General features: G+C 48.5%; 1 protein-coding gene across 4 annotated transcripts in view; it reads left to right on the top strand.

Moving 5' to 3' along the window:
- MYT1 (myelin transcription factor 1) overlaps positions 1 to 23,898 on the top strand; it is a 199,978-nt gene that overhangs the window by 55,145 nt on the left and 120,935 nt on the right. For all 4 annotated transcript variants that reach the window (XM_029613475.1, XM_029613476.1, XM_029613478.1 and 1 more), the window contains exon 2: positions 18,750 to 18,850. In XM_029613475.1, coding sequence (XP_029469335.1) covers positions 18,750 to 18,850 — 101 coding nt within the window. The remainder of the gene's footprint in view (positions 1 to 18,749; positions 18,851 to 23,898) is intronic.

Here is a 23,898-nt window from a genome sequence, read left to right on the forward strand (position 1 = left end):
AAAGGCTAAAGAGCTTAGGGCTGTTCAGCTTGGAGAAGAGACAGCTGAGTTGGGATATGATGGAGGTCTATAAAATCATGAGGACTAGAACAGGTTAATGTAAATCAGTTATTTACTCCTTCAGATAATACAAGGCCTAGGTGACATGCCTAGAAGTTACCAAGTAGCACATTTAAACAAATCAAAGAAAATTCTTTTTCACTGGATACATAATTAAGCTGTGGAATTCCTTGCCAGAGGATGTGGTTAAAGCAGTTAGTGTAGCTGGGTTTAAAAAGGTTTGGACAATTTCCTGGAGGAGAAGTCCATAAACTGCTATTAATCATGTTGACTTAGGGAATGGCCACTGCTATTACTGGCATTAGTATCATGGAATACATTTAATGTTTGGGTACTTGCCAGGTTCTTGTGGCCTGGTTTGGCCTCTGATGGAAACACGATGCTGGACTTGATGGACCCTTGGCAACTTCTTATGTTCTTAATTTTAAAAGTTATATAAATTTTCCAAATACTATTTAAAAGCAGCAGGCACATCAAACAGCATCCAATAATTAAAATTAATAAGGATAAAAAATCCCCTGCTGGCCACATTTGGGATCTTTTGATTTCCAGATGTCCTGAGATTATTGTGGATTTGCAGGGAGAGAGGTTGTTGCTCACAAACTTTCTCCTGTCTCTGTCATATATACACAATTGCTTGCTCATTCTCTCTCTCACACACACACACACATGCCCTTTCTCTCATACATACATACAGACACACACACACTCCCTCTCTCTCTCTCAAACATGCACACACATTAGACATGCTCTCTCTGTCATACACACACACACACACAGATACACACACAAATACATGCCCTCTCTCTCATACATTCGTACATACACACACACATAGCCATGCTCTCTCTGTCATACACACACAGAAATATGCCCCCTCTCTCACAAATATATATGGGACATCGTATCATCTGGACATCACAGCTAGACATTCATAGGAATCCTGAGGGACACCATAACATCGGGATATTACAGTTCAACACCATATGATATTTAAATATTGCTTTTGGTTATATACATTAGTACATGAGATGTTTTGTTGGAATGTTGTTATTGAGTGTGATTTCTCATTCTGCATTCATTTGACCTGATTCTATGTTTTCCAGAAGGGTTTGCCCAGCTCAGGTTAGCTATAGATTAGCAGTAGTTTAGACTTGAGGGTCTGCTTTATTTAGATCTCTACTCAATATAATTGTGAATGGGAAATATGTGTCTAATGTGTTTTAAGACACATGCATAAGTATTTTAGGGACTATTCAAGGACGAGTGGATGTAATTTGTTCTAATGAGGTCATTTTTTTGAATAAAAGATTGCTTTAAATGCTTATTTTTTTTTTTGTTGTAGAATTTGTATGATGTGCTTTTTTCCTTCTCCTATCGGAGCTTTTTTTGGTGGGTGGGTGTGTGTGTATGTGTATATATATACCCACCAAGAGGGGGCGTGTGTGTGTGTGTGTGTGTGTGTGTGTGTATATATATACACATGCCCCCTCTCTCTTATAACACACAAACATGCTTTCTCTCTCTCTCATACAGATGTTCTCCTCATATATACACACACACACACGCGTGCCCTCTTTCTCTCATACATGCATCCATAAAGAGCTATCAGAATACTTAGACAATAATGCACTCTTAAATTTAAACCAACATGGATTTAGGAAAACTCATAGCACAGAGACCTTGTTGCAATCTATTACAGAAACTATTTTTAAAGGTTCTGATTGTGGCCAGTCGTATATCTTCGAGGTGTTGGACGTTTCGGTGGCCTTCAACACAATTCATCACCGGACACCCTTGACATGTTTAATAGAATTAGGTTTAGTGTTGGACTCGTTTAATTAGTTTCTCAGTCACTGCAAATTCAGGGTGACTACTGGCCATGGGAATTCTCCTTGGATTGATATAAAAAAGGGACTACCCAGAGATCCTTGCTCCCTGCCACGTTGTTTATTGTGGACTTATCACTGTGCTGCAAACTACTTGAAGGGCTGAATTTAAACTTTTTACATATTTGCTGATACAGAGTTTTTCTTCCCTGTTGGAAACTCGTGGTCTTCTACCTTAAAAGAATCATTTGCAGGCAATTAAAAAAAAATGGACGCATCCTAACCAGTTATCACTAAACGTGGCTCCCCATCGATGCTAGAATTCACTTCAAAATCCTCACACAGGACAGACATGGAAGGGACGGGCACATGTTTACATTTCTAGACACCTACTACCAGTGCCAAGGAGGCATCAAGCTCATCTGGAGGAAGCGTGCCACATCCGTTGCCAGTCCAGATTTATTCAACATGTGGCCTAAAGAATTGCAACCTGGCTATTTAGGAGGGCTTTTAAGGAAGTATTGGGAGATAATTAATCCCTATTATAGATGTAACCCCCATCCCAGGAAGCAGACTGTGCTGCGATTGGGGCCATAATAGTATTAAGTCTCTTCGGAGCAGGTACCTCAGGCTCGCTCTCTGAATGTTTCTTTCAGGGCCCTGAGTGTTAAGGGTGGCTTGGATGTACCTTCCTCTTCACCCCTGGGGAGTCTCTGGTTTCTCTGATCTTTTTTTTCTATTTCTCTTGGATCCCAGATGGGAGGGATCCCCTGGAAATGGGCAGCTCACCCTACTCCAATGTAGGAAGGAAGGGGCAGCCAAGAATCCTCCTCCTGGATCTCCCTATCCAGAGCGGCATATAAATAAACATAACCATAATATACACATAATATACCATGGTATAACCATAATGTACCATAATATACCATAGTATAACAATAACATAATCACAATATATACCATAATATAACCATAACATGTACCATAGTATAACAATAATATAATCACAATATACACCTAATATAACTATAATATACACATAATATAATCATATTTCCTTAGCTGGCCCCATGTTATGGAATTCCATGCCTACTGAACTACGTCTTGAATTATCTCCCAAGATATTGAAACAAAAACTCAAGACATGGCTATTCACCCAAGCCTACACGTGATTCCTGCACGCTCTACCACTTTCTACCCCCCTCCCCTCATAATAAATATTTTCTTATATTATGCCACTCTCTCACGTTCATCTTTGCTACTCTTGCACCCCATATAACCCTTTAGGTAATCTCTACACTCCCTTAACTATGCTTTTCTCTCCATTCATAATGTATTCGCTACGTGTTTTTCTTTTCGCCCATATGCTTTCTCCAAGTTTCAACGCCTTTTTTTGCCCGACTCTCCCAAATTATATATTTTTCCCTCCCTGTCTCCCCACCTTTTTCCGCCAATCTATGCTTCATATGTTACCTCATAAATATGTTTTAAGTTATAGCTCTGTTTTTTATTAGTTGCTTTGTATAAGATTTAAACTATTATTCTTTTCCCTCCCAGCCTCCCCACCTTTTTCTGCTAATTTTTGCTTTATATGTTACCTTATAAATATGTTAAGTTATAGCTGTTTTAATAGCTGCTTTATATAAGATTTATTTTGTATTAGTTGCTTTGTATAAGATTTAAACTATTATTCTTGTTTCATGTAAAACGCTCCGGCGTATGTTTTTGTTCTCTGTACACCGACGCGATATCTCTGAGCGGCGGTATATAAAAACCAATAAATAAATAAATAATATACCATTGTATAACCATAATTATAATCATAGACACCTAATATAATCATAATACACCATAATATATACACTATGAAACCTCTCTCCCCATGCTCCGTTCCCATCCTACCCTCTTTCCCTCCTCAATCTCCTTCTTCACCTTACCTGCCCACCCATCCCCTTCATGATTTTAATTAGCTTTAAATAACAGAAATGTCTTCGGTGCAATATAGAACTTGTATCCACTCTCAGAACCGGTATTGTATTAGATGCTATTTAGTTTTAGTGTTGGTTCGTAAAGGTTTAATAGTTACATCAATATTTTAATTGTATGTTATACATTATTGGATGGTCCACAGTCTGTACAGCCTGTTTTCCGTCAATACTGTTATATGGAATTTATTTTATTTAATACCTATTAATAATGACAATTGTAAAGCCTGTTGCTAAGTTATTGTTAAATGTAAACCGTGGTGATGTATTTCTTTACGTACTGCGGTATATAAAAACCCTTAAATAAATAAATAAATGTTCAAAACAAGCTGAGCTCCTACACTTAGGAACCAATTTTCAGTAAAACATAGGGGGTCATTTTTCAAAATGCGGTAAGGCGTTTTCGCATGCGATAGGCCTTTAACGCATGCGATCGCACCATATCGTATGGTGCGATGCAAATTCCAAAAATGGGAGGAGTGGAGAGAGAGAGAGAGAGAGAGAGAGATGCTATAGTGTCTCTTCCCTAGACAGCTATTTGTATCCCTATGAGAGGCTCACCTAGTAACTCGAGGTGGGGATTAGGGGCCACTTTCACATTCAACGTGAGACGTACGAACAGAACAGTGGTCTCTTGTGAAGATTTGCTGGCCTTCGGAGTGAGGAAACTCACTCCAAGATGAGATTTGGGCAATGTTCTCTCAAACTAGCTTGATGGACACTCTACCTGGGCAACAACAAGCTAGGTGGAGAGAACATTGCCCAAATCTCATCTTGGAGTGAGTTTCCTCACTCCGAAGGCCAGCAAATCTTCACAAGAGACCACTGTTCTGTTCGTACGTCTCACGTTGAATGTGAAAGTGGCCCCTAATCCCCACCTCGAGTTACTAGGTGAGCCTCTCATAGGGATACAAATAGCTGTCTAGGGAAGAGACACTATAGCAACACTCTCACTCTCACTCTCTCACTCTCACTCTCTGGAAAAAACTGGTCCCCCAGTGGTTGAATGCAGGAAATACATCAGGTTTGGCACTTATCATAGACTCTGAAATGGTATTGCAATGTGTACTAACTTAGCTCTTCACACAGGTAATTATTGCAATAAATACTATACTAGCATAAAACACACCACTTTTGCTATCACATGCGGTACTTTACCGCATTTTGATAAATCCAGGCCATAGGGTCCTAAATTTTGGATGAAAATTTACCTGAAGTTAGGACCCTAAAACTTAAGGATTAAATCAAGGAAAATCAATAGCTGGTTAAATTTAGGCATCACACAGGGTCATTCATCAAATCGCATTAGGGCAATATCATGGGCGTTAGAGCCCTTTGCCCATGATATGCCATAACGCACGCGACAGCGAATCACGAGATGAGAGTTTACGAAAATGAGGGGTGATGAATATTGCATGCGATAGCATAAGAAATGATTTAGCTACACCTTTTTTCCAGGTGTTATGCCCAAAACATTCTGAGAGAGAGAGAGTCACAGGTAGGAACAGCACAGTACCCAGCAGTGAAGATCTGATGTGATTTGGAGGGATGAAAGATATAAAAAGATGAGATCTGTGCTATGTACTCTCGCGCTAGCTTGATAGCAGCCAGGTAGAGAGTGCATCAAGCACAAATCTCATCTTTTGTACCTTTCATCCCTCCAAATCACATCAGATCTTCACCGTGGGTACTGTGCATGTAAAACTGCCCTGCCAAACCTAGCCCACCACCACAACCTTGCCCAGAGTTCAGAGTGGCCCCCGTAGAGTGGTATAAAACGTTGACTATGTGGTACCTCCCATGAGGTTCTCTCTCGCTCGCTTGCTCAAATAATCTGTGTTGTGCTAAAATGAAAATGACCATGTCCCATTTGTTGTTTTATCGCAGGCACTATTCTAGCAACATTTATAGCAAAATTACGAATTTAGGCCAAAGTTAGATTCTCGGTACTGAAAATGAGGGCTAAGCTCCTAACCTTATTTTCCCCACCCTAACCTTGACCCTGAGCCAGGTAAAGTTAGGAGCTAAATTCCAAAAGCTAAGCGCCGAAACCTTTTGAAAATGGCCTTCAGGCAGAATTCCCCTCCCTGCAGTGCATCAGCGGCTGAGAGGAATCGTGGGAAATGCTCACAGCAGAACCTGGGATGCCCATGAAAACCAGATTCCTGCTGCAGGTGGGAAACGAAATGTCCGTATGGTTAGGGTGAGAAGCAAAGGGAATTACTAATGCAGTATTTTGTAAGGATGATGACCCAGGGGCACTCTCTCTTTTTATTTTTGTTTAAATTAAAGTTTAATCTGTCCCCTTTATGAATTAACCGCATGTTTACAGAAGGCTCCTTGTTTATAGTAAATCTCAGACCGACTTCCTCTAGCGCTGGCTGATCCTTGCCTCTTTCACTGTAGCAGCTGTTTTGCTGTTACACCTTTGGAAGTGAAAGAGCAAGCAAGTGCTGCCTGCCTCTACCATCTGCCTCCCGTAGCCGCAGTCAGTAAAACTGCTTGAAAGGAAGCTAGGGCTTGCTTTATACAGAAGGCAAGATGTCTTCACAGCAGCCAAGCACCTTCTTCCTTCCAAATAGACTTAATTTGAGCAGCTAAGGATTTCATTAGATTACTGGGGCAGCAGGTTTAAGGTGCGCTTGGGCCATGGTTTAAAGAGGAATTCAGATCTGCCAAACTGGTGCCCAAGGTTGCAGGGACGCTGTTGTAAAACCTCTGCTCTCCCTGGTGACGTGAAGTCCCATCAGTGCCCTGTTCAGTCGAACAAACCACAGGCCGATGCAGTGTGTAAGCGCTAAAAACAGGCATCCAAACTCCCACCTCTCCTGAGCGCGCGATGCGATACAGATGTGCTAAAGACAGGCATCCAAAGCGTGCGCCTGTTTCCCTAACGCGCGCCCATCCCACCTCTCCTGAGCGCGCGATGCGATACGGATGTGCTAAAGGCAGGCATCCAAAGCGTGCGCCTGTTTCCCTAACGCGCGCCCATCCACCTCTCCTGAGCGCGCAATGCGATACGGATGTGCTAAAGACAGGCGTCCAAAGCGTGCGCCTGTTTCCCTAACGCGCGCCATCCACCTCTCCCGAGCGCGCGATGCGATATGGATGTGCTAAAGACAGGCGTCCAAAGCGTGCGCCTGTTTCCCTAAAGCGCGCCCATCCCACCTCTCCCAACCGCGCGATGCGATATGGATGTGCTAAAGACAGGCGTCCAAAGCGTGTGCCTGTTTCCCCTAACGCGCGCCCATCCCACCTCTCCCGAGCGCGAGGCGATTACGGATGTGCTAAAGACAGGCATCCAAGCGTGCGCCTGTTTCCCTAACGCGCACCCAACCCACCTCTCCTGAGCGCGCGATGCGATAACGGATGTGCTAAAAAGACAGGCATCCAAAGCGGTGCGCCTGTTTCCCTAACGCGCGCCCATCCACTCTCCTGAGCGGCGCGATGCGATATGCAAATGATCAGCTGTGTTAAAAACGGCAACGCTAGGATAAAATTGCACATCCCTAGCGCATCCTTGGCATTAGCGCGTTCAGGAGACGTTGCGCACATACAGGAGTTAGGAAAACGGACGTTGGTAAACTGAGCATCCATTTTCTTAACCCTGCTTTCATGTTGCTGCTTTCTGTGGTTCCTCCTACTTAGTATCGCAATGGTATTAAGTCGGGGAAGCACAGAAAAGCAGTATTTTCTTCTGCTTTTTTTTGTTGATGACTTGGGGTGCCTCAAGACTTATCGGCAGCTCCGGGGCTGTCATTACGTTTTGCAGGTTACAATGTGCGTGTTGGGCTCACTTTGAATTTTTCCATCGGGGTATAGCTAACAGCCCCATCTACATGGCATTTGCACGTGATGAGTGCTATTAGTTACACGCAGGTTTGGATGCGCGTTTTGGATGCACTAATCCCATTATTGCATCAGGAGTTATTCTAGCGCGTCCAAAACGTGCGACCAATCACGCGCCAGGCTTTGCGCCTGGCTGTTTGCACTGTATTGCATCGGCCCCAAGAACACGAGAACTCCTCGTGACAGACAGAAAAAAGCGGTGACCTCTTACTGCATCACAGACTTTCAAATTCACTTTTCAGCGAAGGCCGAAAACACAAGGAGACGGCACAGAAGACCCCCATGAACTGCAGGGCTTTTTCTCATAAACCTGCTCTTTTTTACTTCCCATTGCATAACCTCTCTGGGCTTTGTAGCAAAAAATGAGGAGAGAAACCCCCAGGTTCCTCAGAATGGGACTTTGATAACGGTGATGCGAGGAGAATGCCCTGGGATCACTGGAAGTGCTTCAGCAGTCACAGGGCCCACGTGTCACTGTCTGAAGCAGGGACACAGTTAGGCAAGGTCCATGCCAGCAGCAGCAAGAGAGAACCATGCAGGGGCAGTCAGCGGGCAGGAAAGCTTCTCCAGGCACAGCACAGTCTCGGTTTCCAGCTGGATGGTGAATTTGAATTTTCCACACATGTGCTGGGGAGTTGTGCTGGATTTTCTGATGAATCCGGAGGGGGAGAGGGCAGAAATCTGCCTCTGACCGTAGTGTAGATGAATCTGTTTGCAGTGCTTATAATCTACCTATAATGAATGCTAAGGCGAGTACATACAATCCAAAACATAAAACTCAGTTCAACATTACATCACAATCACCATCAAAACAACATTAAAACTATTAAAATGTAATAAAATAAAAAATAAAATCAGTACAGTTGGGAAGGAAGATGCATTCAATCTTTAAAAAAAAACAAACCTTAGGATCAGAAATGCTCTTAAGGTCCCCTGGTAAGGTCATCCCATAACTTAGGTCAGCAGCTGAAAGTGCACGATTCCGCACTTCTGAAGTGGATCTGCTAATTACAAAACATTTCTGCTTTGGACTGCTTGAAGATCTGAAATATATTTAGCCTCAAAGGCCTATTTTTTATAAAAAAAAAAAAAAAAAAAAAAAAAAAAAAACTAATTTTGGAAGGAACTGTTTGCAGGCTCTTTTGTGATAATTTAAAAATGCTGCTGAGGCTCTTCAGTACAGCTCTAATGTTTATATTGATCTGTGGGGAGCACCATTTTTTGTTGACACAACATGAACGTTTGAGTGTTGGGAGGAGGGAGAAGGGTCATCTCATTACAGGATAGCAGGGGGTGCTGCAAGCAGGACTGAGGTGCATTGGCAGATCTGTGTGTGAGGGTCTCAGTACTGGAATAGCAGGAGGTGCTGCAGGGCAGAGCTGTGTGTGAGGGTCTCAGTACTGGAATAGCAGGAGGTGCTGCAGGGCAGAGCTGTATGTGAGGGTCTCAGTACTGGAATGCAGGAGGTGCTGCAGGGCAGAGCTGTGTGTGAGGGTCTCAGTACTGGAATAGCAGGGGGTGCTGCAGGGCAGAGCTGTGTGTGAGGGTCTCAGTACTGGAATAGCAGGGGGTGCTGCAGGGCAGAGCTGTGTATGAGGGTCTCAGTACTAGAATAGCAGGAGGTGCTGCAGGGCAGAGCTGTGCGTGAGGGTCTCAGTACTGGAATAGCAGGAGGCGCTGCAGGGCAGAGCTGTGCGTGAGGGTCTCGGTACTGGAATAGCAGGAGGGTGCTGCAGGGCAGAGCTGTGCGTGAGGGTCTCGTACTGGAATAGCAGGAGGCGCTGCAGGGCAGAGCTGCGTGTGAGGGTCTCGTACTGGAATAGCAGGAGGCGCTGCAGGGCAGAGCTGTGCGTGAGGGTCTCGGTACTGGAATAGCAGGAGGCGCTGCAGGGCAGAGCTGCGTGTGAGGGTCTCGGTACTGGAATAGCAGGAGGCGCTGCAGGGCAGAGCTGTGTGTGAGGGTCTCAGTACTGGAATAGCAGGAGGCGCTGCAGGGCAGAGCTGTGCGTGAGGGTCTCGGTACTGGAATAGCAGGAGGTGCAGGGCAGAGCTGTGTGTGAGGGTCTCGGTACTGGAATAGCAGGAGGCGCTGCAGGGCAGAGCTGTGTGCGAGCGTCTCGGTACTGGAATAGCAGGAGGCGCTGCAGGGCAGAGCTGTGTGCGAGGGTCTCGGTACTGGAATAGCAGGAGGCGCTGCAGGGCAGAGCTGTGTGTGAGGGTCTCAGTACTGGAATAGCAGGAGGTGCTGCAGGGCAGAGCTGTGTGTGAGGGTCTCGGTACTGGAATAGCAGGAGGCGCTGCAGGGCAGAGCTGTGTGTGAGGGTCTCGGTACTGGAATAGCAGGAGGCGCTGCAGGGCAGAGCTGTGTGTGAGGGTCTCAGTACTGGAATAGCAGGAAGTGCTGCAGGACAGGAGTGAGATGAATTGGCAGAGCTGTGTGTCTCAGTATTTGAATAGCAGGGGGTGATGCAGGCAGGCATGAGGTGCACAGGCAGAGCTGAGTGTAAAAGTCTCTACTGGAACAGCTGGAATTACTATTGGTCAGTATGTAATTGACCGAGATGTGTTTTTCCCTCACTCAGAGCAGCAAATGGGCTGATTCAGCATTTCCTGGCACTTTCTTTGCAGGAAAAATGTGTCTCCATCTCTAGAAGTGTAAGAAGAGCCAGTCCTAGGCTTTCTCATGCCAATCCCAGTACATTTTGTAATTTAGAACTGAAAACAGGAGTGCAAGTATGAGAATCTGTTGGGCTTAGATGTCTGAAAAGCCACAGCACTGTGTCCCTGTTTGCCTGGCCAGGAGGCAGCGTCTGTACAAGCAGAGTTATTGAGGTGGCCCGGAGGGCTGTAAGCTTACTGTGCATTTGACATCCCATTTGATTTTTTTCCTCTGGCCCTTCCCTGGTCACAGGACCATTGTTTAAGGAGTGATGTGGAGCCAGCTGATGGCAGGAGGGAAATCTAGCGATAAAATATGCATCCTGATACTGGCTGGCCATGCTCAGCAAGTCCTGTGCCAAGAGCCATCAGCCCTGCCTTGCGCGTCCTAGACACAGGTCGAGCTTTGGGAGGGGATACGATGGAGCCCAGTGTCGTGACCTGGGCTGTGGGCCATGGCTGTTTACCCTGTAGAATTAGGGACACTCCATGAAACTAACTGGCAGCACATTTAAAACAAATCTGAGGAGGGATATTTTCTGTCACCTCCCAGTTGAACGGTGGAATTTCTTGCTGAAGGATGTGGTGAAGGTTAATTACTTAGCTGAGTTTAAGAAAGGTTTGGTCACATCTCTGGAGGACCAGTCCCTTAAAACACTGATTCGCCCGGACGGCAGGGGGATCACCAGCTCCTGTTATCTGGGAAGGAGGAGCTGGGCTCACTGGACCATTGATCCGAGCCAGCGTGCCACTTTTCTTCCTTTCGCCAGCTCTCCGCGATGCCTTTTATTCTCTGCCTTTACTTGGTGCCATTCATTCTCTCTCTCCCAGCTTAGGTTTTCGGCTCCTGGCATTTGCATACAGGTGTAGCCTCCATCCCGTTCTTGTCCCGGGCACACGGGGAGGGCTACAGAACGTGCAAGAACCCATGACCGTGTGGGAATGGACAGTTTGCAGGCCCTCGGGGGGGGGGGGGGGGGGGTCTGTCGAGCTCACGAGGACTCCTCTGCACCCCAGTCAGTCAGTCGGTAACAGAGAGTCACTCTGCACTCGCAGCTTTGCTGTTCAGAATAAAATTCTTTGCTCCAATCAACCAGCGGCAAGAACGCAAAGTTCAAAATAGTGCAGCAATACTGTAATCCCAGTCTCCCTCAAACAGGCCAGCTCTACGGGGCAGGGTCCTCTTCCAATCTGGGCCCTCCCACTACCGGTTTGGTCCTTTCCTCTTCCTCCCACTCTCCTGTGGGACTCGGGCTGATTTTAGCTGAAAAACCGCCTCTGACTCTGACCTTTTCCCCGGGCGCCTCGCAGTACCCAGGTCCCACCAAACTTTGCAGGAACTTCTCTTTCCGCTGCAGCTTCAGGTCCTTCCTCCTGCACCTCGTCCCCTCCTAAATCTCTCAGGGACCCACTCAGTGGGAGACAGGACAAACAGCACCTGGGGCTGTAGGGCTTGGAATCTGCTCCGTCTACAACTCCCCTACTCAGCTGGGAGCAGGGGGCTTTAACCCACTGCTTTGCCCCTCCCTAACGAGACAAACTGAGGGCCCTCGGAGCAGCTGAAGCCACATCCTACACGCTGGACATTTCCTTAGCAGCAGAAAATGGCCCCTCCTTGACACATTCAACTAAATGTGTACTACAGCCTGTCTGAATATCTCCCCCTACACGTTTCCTCTTCTCCTTTTGCCTTCTGTCACCTCTGCTGTCACCTTCCTCCTCTGCCCTCTCTTTGACAGCCACAGATCTCTGTCCCTGCGGCCTCTCCATTCCTGCTGCAAGTGTCTGTCTCTCTCCTCAGCCAGTGGGGAGCTGGGGGACCCTGCTGGCATTACGGCCTCTCTAGCACCATCGTAGGTCTCTGCCTCTCCTCTTCCAGAAGAGTGGGGGGGGGGCCTGCTGGCAACCGCCGCCTCTCCTGGACTGCAACTCCCAGGACTCCTCTCTTCCCTCCTGCTGTCAATCACAGCCACTTGGGGGTGGGGCATGCTTCAGGGGGTGGAGAGCAGAGCAGCTCATTTGCATGCCAGTGACACGGGTGTGGGGCAGCTTTCCTCTTTATAATGGGCATAGAAGGTCATCCTTAGCAGCTACCACAGAAACCCATCCGAGGGTGGGACCGCAGGCCTTGCGCTGTCTTTTCTTCAAACTGCTGCTGGGGCTGGGGCTGCCAACTCCAGGACAGCTAGTAGTGTCAGAAAATGTATTAGAAAAAAGTGTTTGTTTCTTTTCAGCCAGCTGTAGCCAGTTAGATCAAGTTTATATTGAAGCATATGAAATGCATTTTATACTTTTTACTTAGATGAGGGCCTCGTCTGGGCTGCCTTCCAACTTCAGACACCTGTGTCCTTGGAGGCTTAAAAAAAAGGATAAGAAACTTTACTTATCTTTGTTCTTGGGGAGTTAGAAAATGAGAGCCTTCACCTGGCTACCCTTGTTGGGGGGGGGGGGGGGGGGGGGCTGCTCTGAATACTTCTGCCTATGCAAATAACGTTGGTGACACATACAATTGCGTGAGGATCATTATTAAAAATCACTCTGAAAAGCCAAACATAATGCACAAAGTTTGAAGAATAGATATAATTGTGATGGAGAAGGTACAGAGAAGGGCTACCAAAATGATAAGGGGAATGGAACAACTCCCCTATGAGGAAAGACTAAAGAGGTTAGGACTTTTCAGCTTGGAGAAGAGACGGCTGAGGGGGATATGATAGAGGTGTTTAAAATCATGAGAGGTCTAGAACGGGTAGATGTGAATCGGTTATTTACTCTTTCGGATAGTAGAAAGACTAGGGGACACTCCATGAAGTTAGCATGGGCACATTTAAAACTAATCGGAGAAAGTTCTTTTTTACTCAACGCACAATTAAACTCTGGAATTGTTGCCAGAGGATGTGGTTAGTGCAGTTAGTATAGCTGGGTTTAAAAAAGGATTGGATAAGTTCTTGGAGGAGAAGTCCATTACCTGCTATTAAGTTCACTTAGAGAATAGCCACTGCCATTAGCAATGGTTACATGGAATAGACTTAGTTTTTGGGTATTTGCCAGGTTCTTATGGCCTGGATTGGCCACTGTTGGAAACAGGATGCTGGGCTTGATGGACCCTTGGTCTGACCCAGTATGGCAGGTTCTTATGTTCTTATGAATGTAATATAGCTCATGTAATCAGAGTACTGAAAGCGTACTGGGGTCCATTTCCTGCTATCTGGCTGATACAGTAAAAGTCGCGGGAGAGCGGGCAAACGCCTGCTCTCCCGGCACGCGCACAGGCCACTCTCCTGTGCACGTGATTCATTAAATTAATGTATTTAAATTAGGGCCCGTGGCAAAAGGAGGCGCTAGGGACACTAGCACATGCCTAGCTCCTCTTTATGGACCGGAGCAGCGGCTGTCAGCGGGTTTGACAGCCGATGCTCAATTTTGCCGGCATCGGTTCTCAAACCCGCTGACAGCCACAGGTTCAGAAACCGGACGCCGGCAAAATTGAGCGTCCGGTTTTCAAGCTGTGGGCCCATTTCAAATTCTTTTTTTTATTTTAACTTTTTTTTTTTTTTTTTACTTTTGGGACCTCGGACTTAATATCGCCATGATATTAAGTCTGAGCGCCGGCAGAAATTAACGCCTACCTTTGGGTAGGTGCTAATTTCTTAAAGTAAAATGTGCAGCTTGGATGCACATTTTACTTACTGTATCGCGCCGGAATACCTAATAGGGCCATCAACATGCATTTGCATGTTGCGGGCGCTATTAGGTTCGGGGGGGGGGGTTGGACGTGTGTTTTTGACGCACTATTACCCCTTACTGAATAAGGGGTAAAGCTAGCGTGTCAAACGCGCGTCCAATCATCAGCCTGTATGAAAGGAATACTCAGTGTTGGAACCTGTAGGAGAGAGCACTAGGGAGCGCTTCTGATTCTGGGGAGATGTGTGCCCTAGGACCACGACGCGACTGCAGAGAGGAGCTCTGTGGAAGTGCCGCGGCAGGCAAGACATGTCCCAACATGGGAGGAGCAGACTGGCCACCAAGCCCTAACCTCTGCTGAACCTGCACACACCAGTAGAGACCCTACAATGCAATGCTGGCCTCTGGGGTAGCCCTCTGGCCGCTCGATAGCCCTTTCAGACCTGCCACTGGGGAGCGGCAGATGCAGCAGGATGGACAGAGGTCGAGGACAGGATATGGTTCTAGAACTTGAAACAAGATGTTCAAACTTCAGCCTAGTCCTAGGCAGAGGTCCCAAGATGAAGAAGCTCGGAGGCTCAGACAAGACGAGGACGCTTGGTACTTGGAAGCTCAGACAAGACGAGGACGTGATGTGGCTTGCAACTCAGACACAAGATGCTCAGACGTGAATGAAGATCAGAGGTGGATTCTAGAGAGTCAGGCGAGGATTCTGGATACTCCAATGAGGATTTGGAACTTGGAAAGACTCAAGCGAGGATAAGGACTCTGGATACATAGTTGAAGACAGAGGCTCAGGATCTGGGAGGAATCTGGGCAGGGCTCAAAGACAGATCCAACCGGAAGGGGGCTACAGCCACCAAACTCGGACACCGGATAGAAACAGATTTACCCCCAGGAAGGTCAGCTGAAGACGAGGACTGGGGCGAGGCGAAGCTGAACCTGAAGCTTAAGGATTGACAGTACTTCAGGATCAGAACCTGACAAAGGACATCAGGAGCAAGACTTAGAACAATCAGGGTTGGATCATAAGACATCGGATGTGAAAGGACACCGGCACCTCGGGACATAGGACATCTAGGCGTCGGGACATCTATGGCATCTGGGCATCAGGGACCTCTAGAGAGGAGGACCTCAAGGACGTCTGGAACATGATGGACAAAGACATCAGGACATCTGAAGACAAGAGGACGGGATCCATCGAGAGACCAGAACATGGAATGAAGATGACGACAGAGGTTCAAGAACCATGGATGAAGACAAGGAGGACCAACGTGGAGTAGAGTGCCTTGAGGAAGTGAAGAAGGATCACGGAGGACTCCTGGAATGAAGAGCTGGAACTGAAGATCCAGGAGAGGTCCGACTCCATGACCAACTCCTTGCGAAGAGGAACTGAAGGCTGAACCCTTTTGTAGGGCTGAAGAGGAAATGCCTTGATGACATCACAAAGAGGAGCCAGGACGGCTGGCCCTTTAAGTAGGCTGAAGAGGCGCGGCTCCGTGCCTAAGGAAGAAGGCAGGACCCTGGACAGCAGCCATGCTGTGAAGAGGAGCTGAAGTAGGAGTAGGCCTGAGGCTTCGGAGGTGGCTCCTGCCGCAGAAAGCTGAAGATGATGGCGGCTTCCAGGCCACGAAGAGGAGCAGCTTCAGCGGCAGCCTCCAGGCCACAAAGAGATGGAGGCAGCGCCCAGGCCGCAGGAGAGCAGCGGGGTTGGTGGCGGCCTCCAGGCTGCGAAGAGGACGGCATCTGCCACCTCCTGGCCGCGGGAAGGAAGAAAGATGTTGGCGGCTCCTGCCGCAAAGAATAGAGAAAGTCGGTGGCCTCCTGGCCGCAAGGGAGAGAGCGGCAGTGGCGGTTCCAGGCCACGACAGCAGCAGTGAGCAGTGGCAGCCTCCGGGCCGCATGGAGGCACAGACGGACGGCATCGGGGAACCAGCCGGCAAAGGAAAGAAAGGTAAGAGGCTGCTTGTGGGCTTCTTCCCACAGGCAGAATCGCAACACTCGGGTCTCCCACGTCCAGAAAACTACAAGGTTTCAGTGGAGCTGGAAGGAAAGACGCCCTCCAGCCTCGCCGAATGGAATAACGATGACCTCCGCAGGTTTCCAAAACTACCATGAAAAGTGTAGATGCCAACAAATCTGAAAGAACCCATCCATGTCGTGTTCCATGACGACCGGCAACACATTCAGGTTCTTTCATTGCAAGGGTTTATGCTGTTTATTCCCCCTACCCGATTTCATTTACAGAAGTTATAATTATTCAGTTACACTCCTCCATCTCAGGAGCCTGTAACAGGAAGTACGGTTTCTTCCAGATAAGTTCTGGCGAAGACATGAGAACGTCAGATATTATTGTCGGTGCAGAAAAACACAGCCAGGTCCAGTATTCAGGCACAGGCAGACTCAGTAACTTAACCGGATAAAGTGCGCTCAGCTGAGCACGCTGTTTTACCCGCAGTTGGACGCGCGTTTTCAATGCGCGTCCACTATCCCTTAAACTGTAAGGAGTTTAGCGGGTCGAAAACGCGTGTCCAACCCCCCCCCCCCCCCGAAACTAATAGCACTCATCACATGCAAATGCATATTGATCAGGCTATTAGTTATGCACCCAGGATACCGACAAAAAGGCGTTAATTTCTGAGCAGCCTGAAAAAGAATACGGAAAAGCAGAAAATACTGTGCACCCTCCAACTTAATATCCTAGCAATAATAAGTCGGAGGAACCAAAAATGTTAAAAATTGTTTTTGTTTTTTTTTTTAATTTATGTGCCGGCCGTTCAGGTTGGGAAACGGATGCTCAATTCTACCAGCGTCCATTTTCCTAACCTGTGGCTGTCAGCGGGCTCGGACAACTGATGCTCGTAAAATTGAGCCTGGGTTTCCTGAACCCGCTGACTGTCGGCTCTCCTGGGTTTCCGCTAATAAGGGGGCACTAGGGGTGCAATATTGACCCTAGCGCCTCCTTTTTAGCGCGACCCCCTCATTTAAATACAGGATGGCGCGCCCAGGAGAGGTGGCTGGGCGTGCGTTGGGAGAGCGGGCACTCAGCGCTTGAGCACCCGTCTTCCCACGGCCCTCACAGAATCGGCCCGTTAGACTGGATACTCAGCAGCGCGGGCGTGCCGCTTCAATCGGTTATCCTCATCATTTTAGGACTGACCTGACTCGCGCAGATAAACCTGAATATCTAGGTTACCCACGCAAGTTATGCGGATAAGTTTAGCCCGGTTTGATACACTGACCTGGAATAATCCGACCTGGTCAGTGTGGCAGGACTGGCAAATGCCGTATCTTATCAGGGCTGGAGAAGCCATCTGAATACGGACCTCAGTAGGCCTACACCTCCATCAAAGAGGCCTGCCAATGCCAGAAACCATAAGGTCGCGGTTTGACTCTTCTCAGAATACCTCAAGAGACGGATTTAACAGACCAATTTAGCAGCTTTCGTCTACACTTCAGCGAATGCTGCTTCTCTGCCTGTTGTCTGCTTTCAGGTGGAACTGCAGGGCCCCTGTCAGGTCCCTCATCCTCTGTCCTTACAAATCGATCTTACGTCACATCAAGGCTTTGGCTGAAATACTGTGACATCTTGATTCAGATGAAATGCAAAGCTGTTGGCAGAAGGATTGCAGCATGCTTGAAAGAAATACTGCATCCCATGCTTCTTCCAGCCAACAGCTCCAAGGATAATGTGATTACAAGCCACTGTCATTATCAGGGCAATTAAGAGGCTGCCTTAAATAAGGAAGCCATTACCCCCATCCAGTCCCAAGGCTGCTCCAGGAAAGAAGTGCAGAAAACCCCTCAGCTTTACAGGTAAACTGTGCGTAGGTGGATTCCCCTAGCCTTATAAACAGCGACTGGCAGTTCCCCCGAACGCTGCACAGTAAGGCGGCTGCTACTGTTACCGCACGCATTTGCGTCTTAATTGAAAATGAGTCAGTAGGAAGCAGGTACGGTGAAAGCGCCCGCCAGTGCTTGACATGTCGGGGCTCCTCGTGGAGCCGCACGTGTGCCCGCTATTCCTCCGGCACCTCTAGCGCGCCGCTGGCAAGGCCTGGCGTGAGCCCGGCTGCTGCGCAAAGCTGCGCGTACCTTCAGCCAGGCCGCGGTGCCCATGTAAAAGCCAAAGACGGCAGCTTTCAAAGGCATTTCTCCAGGTAAAATGGACTAAAAGCTGCCTTCCTCGAATGTGGCCACATGTCGGCATGGGCTCCATCGGCGTTTTGTGAAATACAATGCGGGTTGTGCCGTGAATATTTTCTATCATTTGCAGTTGTGCTAAGAACAGCGATCGTGTGTAGCAGCCAGGAAGAGCGATAGAGTTATGGGCCGTGGAGTACAAGCAGAGTGAGAAGTCATTAACTTTCTGACAGCTGTAACTCTCTTTAATTTAAGCCAGGAGGTAAAAAGCCTAAAATGTCAGGTGGCAGAGAGGAGAGAGAGACAACCTGAGCGTGGTGAAGAAGCAGGAGCCAGGCCCGTAGCACTACTTGCTCTTGCCTGTGGAAGCGCTATGTTCCTCAGGCCTTCCCCGCAGCTCCAGGCTCTGCTTTCTGGAGGGCTTTGATGTAGGCACAGATTGGAAGAAAGCTTTTTGTGTTGCTGTGGGGTCAATGGGCTCATGGACCTCCCTGCACGACTTTCTCTGAGAAACATTTTCTTTTTCTTTTCTTTCAATCCTCAGAAAATGAGTTTCGGGGTGAGCTGCTGAGTCAAAGGTGGAGCCGCGGAGAGAAGATCTGCAGTTGTGCAAGAGCAAAGAGCCCAGCGAGCAGACACAGCAAGGTGAGCTGACCTGGACTGAGGGCCTCTGGCTGCTCTCCCGCCAGGCCTTGTGGGCAGCACAGAGTGCGGCCTTGCTTCTCCTCGGCAATGTTTCCCTGTCTCTTTTATACATAGGAAGCAAAAGGAAAGGCAATAGCATGTCTAGAGCTGGGAGCTGCTGGCGGTGCTTCACCTGCGCAAACTGCTTCATCTTAATCTGTAAGCAAAGGCAGGACTGACTTACTGGCCAGGTGCACTGAGGCAGGGCTGGCCCTGGAGAGCCACAAACAGGCCTGGTTTTCAGGACATCCACAACGAGAGAGACTTGCATACAATGGAGGTGGTGCATATTCGTTGTGGATGTGCTGAACCCCTGACCTGTTCATGGCCACCCCTGCCGTACAGACAGAATGGGGAAAAGATTAATTCAGAATCCCGGCAAAGGCAGAGGTCTACGCAAATAAATAAAGTCCGAGAGATTCGGGAGGGTGTTACAGGCAATCAAACGCATTACTCTGCATTTCAAAGAACAAAACAATCCCTTGCCTGTGACTTATCCTGGGCCCCCTCCTGCTTGTTCACACAGGGCTCCTTATTTTCTCTGGGAGGAAAATCTAATATAATATCCATGTTATCTTCCTCCTATGGAAAACCATGGAAGCGGACTTCTGTGAGTAAGTCCCGGGTTGTGCTCCTATGCACGAGGACGTACGTGCAGGAAGTGTTATCTGCTGCTGAATGAGTGGAACTTTTCCGTGCGTAAATTTATGTGCGCAATTTCAAAAAGCAAAGTATGCCTATAAACGTCCCGGGTTCAGCCCCGAAACACCTACTGTGAGAGCAGGGAAAAGTAGACCCCAGCCCCACCCCCAGGTAATTCTGAAAAGCCAATTGTATCAGCCGTAAATCCGGGATTTACGTGCATTGATCCTTTTGAGAATTGTTTTTACTGCCAAAAGATTTTCAGTGAGTTTGGCAAATGAATAAAAATCATCATGTGCTATGTTTGAAAAAGCCCCGACTCCGAGACACCCCCCCCCCCCCCCCATATGTCCCTTGGAAACCGTGCAGAAACCTCTGCCATTCTGGGGTGCTCTGATGCAGATTCAGCCCTCCTCCCTGCTTGGATGTGCAGATCCACTCTTGTGGCCCCTGGAACTGGGATCGGACCTCCATGTCAGAGAAGTGAAGATGCTCGCCCATCAGACACTGCACAGGATTCGGGGGGGTGGGGGAAGGAGAGAGAGAGGGACCTCATGCTTAGGGGAGAGGAGGGGGGCTCAGATGTCGGGAGAGAATTTCTCAGGCACCTCTGCCTGTTGTATCCGTTCTGATGACCCCTATACTCCAAAACCAGAGGTGGATTGCAACGTAACTCAAAAATACATGAAATAAAGGATGTAAAACTACATTGCAGTCCTCTTACAGCACCTGGTAAATAACATTATTCAACTTATTGATCAACAGCGCCACTGAATACCAGAAAGCCAAATCAGCAGGAAACTCAGCCCCCTGCCAAAACAGGAGGAGGAAATATTATAAGTCGCTCATGAAAGGGAAGCCTGAAGCCCAGTGAGGCGTCGGGGTCCCGTCCTGGAAGAGCCACCTTGAAGGGATCCTGCAGAGCTTCCCAGCCATGCTCGGAGCCAAGGCCTGCAGTGCACATGCCCCTTCTCTCTGGTAATTCCCCCGGCTGCAGCGTCTGCCCCCCTGCTCCCTGAACAGCTGGCAGCGTGATCTGAGAGCATCAGTTCTCTGCATGGGCTTTGGCCCCAGGACTGCTGCCCCTCAGCCAGGCACCGGGTGCAGGGTCTCAGAGCAGCAGGAGGGCTCAGTGCTGGAAGGCAAGCTGTGTATTATCTAAGACCATTACTGGGACTTCTTACCCAAGTGCATTCAAGGAAACCAATCCGCAGGAGCTGGCGGCCTTTGCTACTATTAATGACGTCCTCCTGCTGCTGGCAGGGCAGTGTGAAGAGGCCCAATCACTCCCTGCCCCGGTACTGCTGCTTTCCTTTCTCTGCAGGGCAGGGAACTCTTTTTTTTATTTTTTTTCCCCCCTCTCATTCTTGTAAATGTTTTGCTGTATTTCCTCCAGCTCAGCCTTCTGCTGCGCAGAGCAGGTCTCCTGGTCTTTACGTCCCAGCAGAATAAGCAGCGTCGTCTTTCTATTGCTTTTATACTGCGCAGCTTATTTCGTGGTTTCACAGGCATAGAAAACGTTATCAGGTGTCCAAATAGCTTTCTCTGCAAATAGAGACCGGGGCAGAGGTGGACCGGGGCAGAGGTGGTCCGGGCAGAGGTGGTCCAGGGGTGACCGGGCAGAGGTGGTCCAGGGGACGGCGACCCAGTGCTGCAGGTCTGCATCAAGAGCCCTCCGAAACGGGGCAGAAGGAGCTAAATCTGCACCTGCCTGCAAGGTGGGGCAGAAGTGAGAGAGATTGAAATACTGGAGACCCATAAGCGGGGCCCAAGAAGCCAACGCGTTCTCAAAGGAAAGCAGAGCTCGTGATATGAGGCAGCAGCGTCACCACTATTGCTTTACTGGGAGGATGGTGGATGCGTTTTATTTATACGCCACCTTCTGCTCTGCTGACCAGTCAAAGCAGCGCAGAATAAAATGCAATAGGAAAAGTGAAAAGAATGAAAACAAGCAGTGCCTTTAATTAGTAATTAGTAATTATGGCACAGACTGCAAGCGGAGGCGAGGGAAACGCAAACGGTAACAGAACTCAAGAAAGCCTGCGTCGTCAGGTAGAGAGGATCTTTAGTGGAGGAGAAGTGCGGAGAAAGCCTGAGATCAGCCGGGGAGTGTGGCAGTGCAGCAGGAATAAGCCTGGGCTGGTGCTGCCTCTCCACTGTCAGGTTCTACCCTTCCCTCCTTCAAGAGAGGCCAGGGTGACCCAGCAATATTGCAAGCCACGCAGAACACCATGTCCCAGGAGGCTTCAGGTGTGGGTGAGGTGGTGCTTTAGATGTGAGACGCGGAGCCTGGGGCTGGATGCTGGCTTAGCTCTGTAATCCTGTAACTTTACCTGCCCAGAAGGGCAGCAGTAATGCAGGAGAAAACAAACTTTCTCAGATAAGCAGTGACCCTGCAAGGGGCCAGGCTTCTGGGGCTGGCATCTGGGATATATCCTTAGCAGTGTAAACAGCAATCATTGGGCAGACTGAAGCTTCAATTGAGATATATATATATATATATATATATATATTATTATTATTTTGCCATTGCCTACTATGTTACTGTGTAACGGGAGCTACATGCCTGCCAGTCTGCAGCAAGGGTGAGCACCCACCCAGAGGAGAGGGAGGTGGGTGGGTGGCATGGAGGGCATCCATGAAGTGTGCATGACGGAGACTCTCCGGGGATCTTTCTCTATCTCCCCCATGTCGGCCACACATCGTCACGATCTGGAACTTGTCCTCCATGGGCCATGAGGATTTGGGGTGAGTCGAGAGGATGTTGTCTTAGAAGGATTTTAGCGTGAGAAGGAGACCCTACAGGAAGTGCTTGGGTCCGGCAGGGGATGCAGCTTCGCTCCGTGTGAGCCCGGATGGCTAGGAATGTTTTTTGCTGCTATGGTCTTGAGTACAGCGCTGCTAGCTGGTGGTAATATCAATGCGTCCGTTCCTTTATTCCACGAGCAGCTCGCCCGATCTGTGCAGGCATTGCACCTGGTGCCAGCGGTCATTAGAGAGAGCTTCCTGTAATACTTGGCAATTGGCCTTCCGAGACGGCACTGCGCTGCACCCAAGGGCAGCATCACCGATGACCTCGCGTGGCTTCCCGCGGCACCTGTGACGTCAGACTTTCCAAGGTGACTGTGACGACAGAGCTGGCCCCAGAGTGAGCCTGACACAGTGTGGGCACGGCTTCCTATCATGTGCCCTTCTGAAGCACAGAGGCAGAGTTTTATTTTCCATATTATTATTATTATTATTAATTTCATTTCTATTCTGCCTTTCAGGCACTTCAAAGTGCATTAAGGCTGCCTTGCCAACGATTGGTGCTTGGATGACATCAATTCATGGAAGCTATCGTTTCTCGTGGAAAATCAGATTGCTTAATGTGAAGCATGGCCTTCTGGAAACATTCGAGATCTCTTGTGCCTGTAAAAAGCTATTTGGAGCAGGAAGGGGAAGGAGGCTCCTGGGTCCCCCACAGACCCTGATCCAGGCCTTTTGTTTGCCTGCAGACACCCAGTGCTCCTCTTCAAAGTCAGACTGCGGCCGCACGGCTCTCATGGCGTCCTGAGGAAGAGCTGAGTACTGCCATGTGGAGGGTCCCTGGTGTCCTACATCCCGGGGAGGCAGCACTCACAGCCCCCCTGGTGGCTAGATTCAGGGTCCTGAGGTAGCCCCGGTGCTGTCTCTGCAGTGAGCAGCCTGGAGACATTGAGGGCAGAGGGGCCGGGGGTCCTATGATCGCAGCCCTGGCTCTGACTGAGCTGGAAGTACAGAAGAAGCAGCAGGACGCTGCTGGCTCAGCAAAGGAGACCTTTCTCGGCTGCAGCAAGCACTTATCCTTCAATGTCAGGTAAAAAGCAGTTTAAATGCTGAATAAAGTCGTTGCGAAGGTTCAGCGTCACTTTTGCCACTGGGGATCATGGTGCTCACCTTTAAAAAGAGAGAACATTTGCTTTCCGGATGCCTACATTAGCCTAGGCAGCATCTCTTAGCCTAGTCTTATGCTCTATGTGCTTGCAGTCACATCTTTTTAACCCCCATTCTCTCTCCCCCAGTCATTTGCCACACACTTTCTGCATGCATAGACACCCCTCATTTTCTCTAGCACAACACACGTCCATGTGATTAGGGGATATCAGCATCTCAGCCACCTTAGCATGCACAAGGCAGAGAAACATCCAACAAGGAGGCAGACACAGACCAGTCTGCCGATCCACATCTGCTGCTCACTTCTGTAGTCCCTTCCTCTCCCCGGGATCCTCTGGCACGGTCTTGTCGCCACCAGTTCTATGGAGAGCCTGTTCCATTCATCCTCCACCTTCTCTTGAAAAGAAATAGTTCCTGAGCCAAACCCCTTTCACCCTCATTCCAGGATCCCG

This window comes from Rhinatrema bivittatum, chromosome 8 (assembly GCF_901001135.1).
Source record: "Rhinatrema bivittatum chromosome 8, aRhiBiv1.1, whole genome shotgun sequence".
NCBI classification, from domain to species: Eukaryota; Metazoa; Chordata; class Amphibia; order Gymnophiona; family Rhinatrematidae; genus Rhinatrema; species Rhinatrema bivittatum.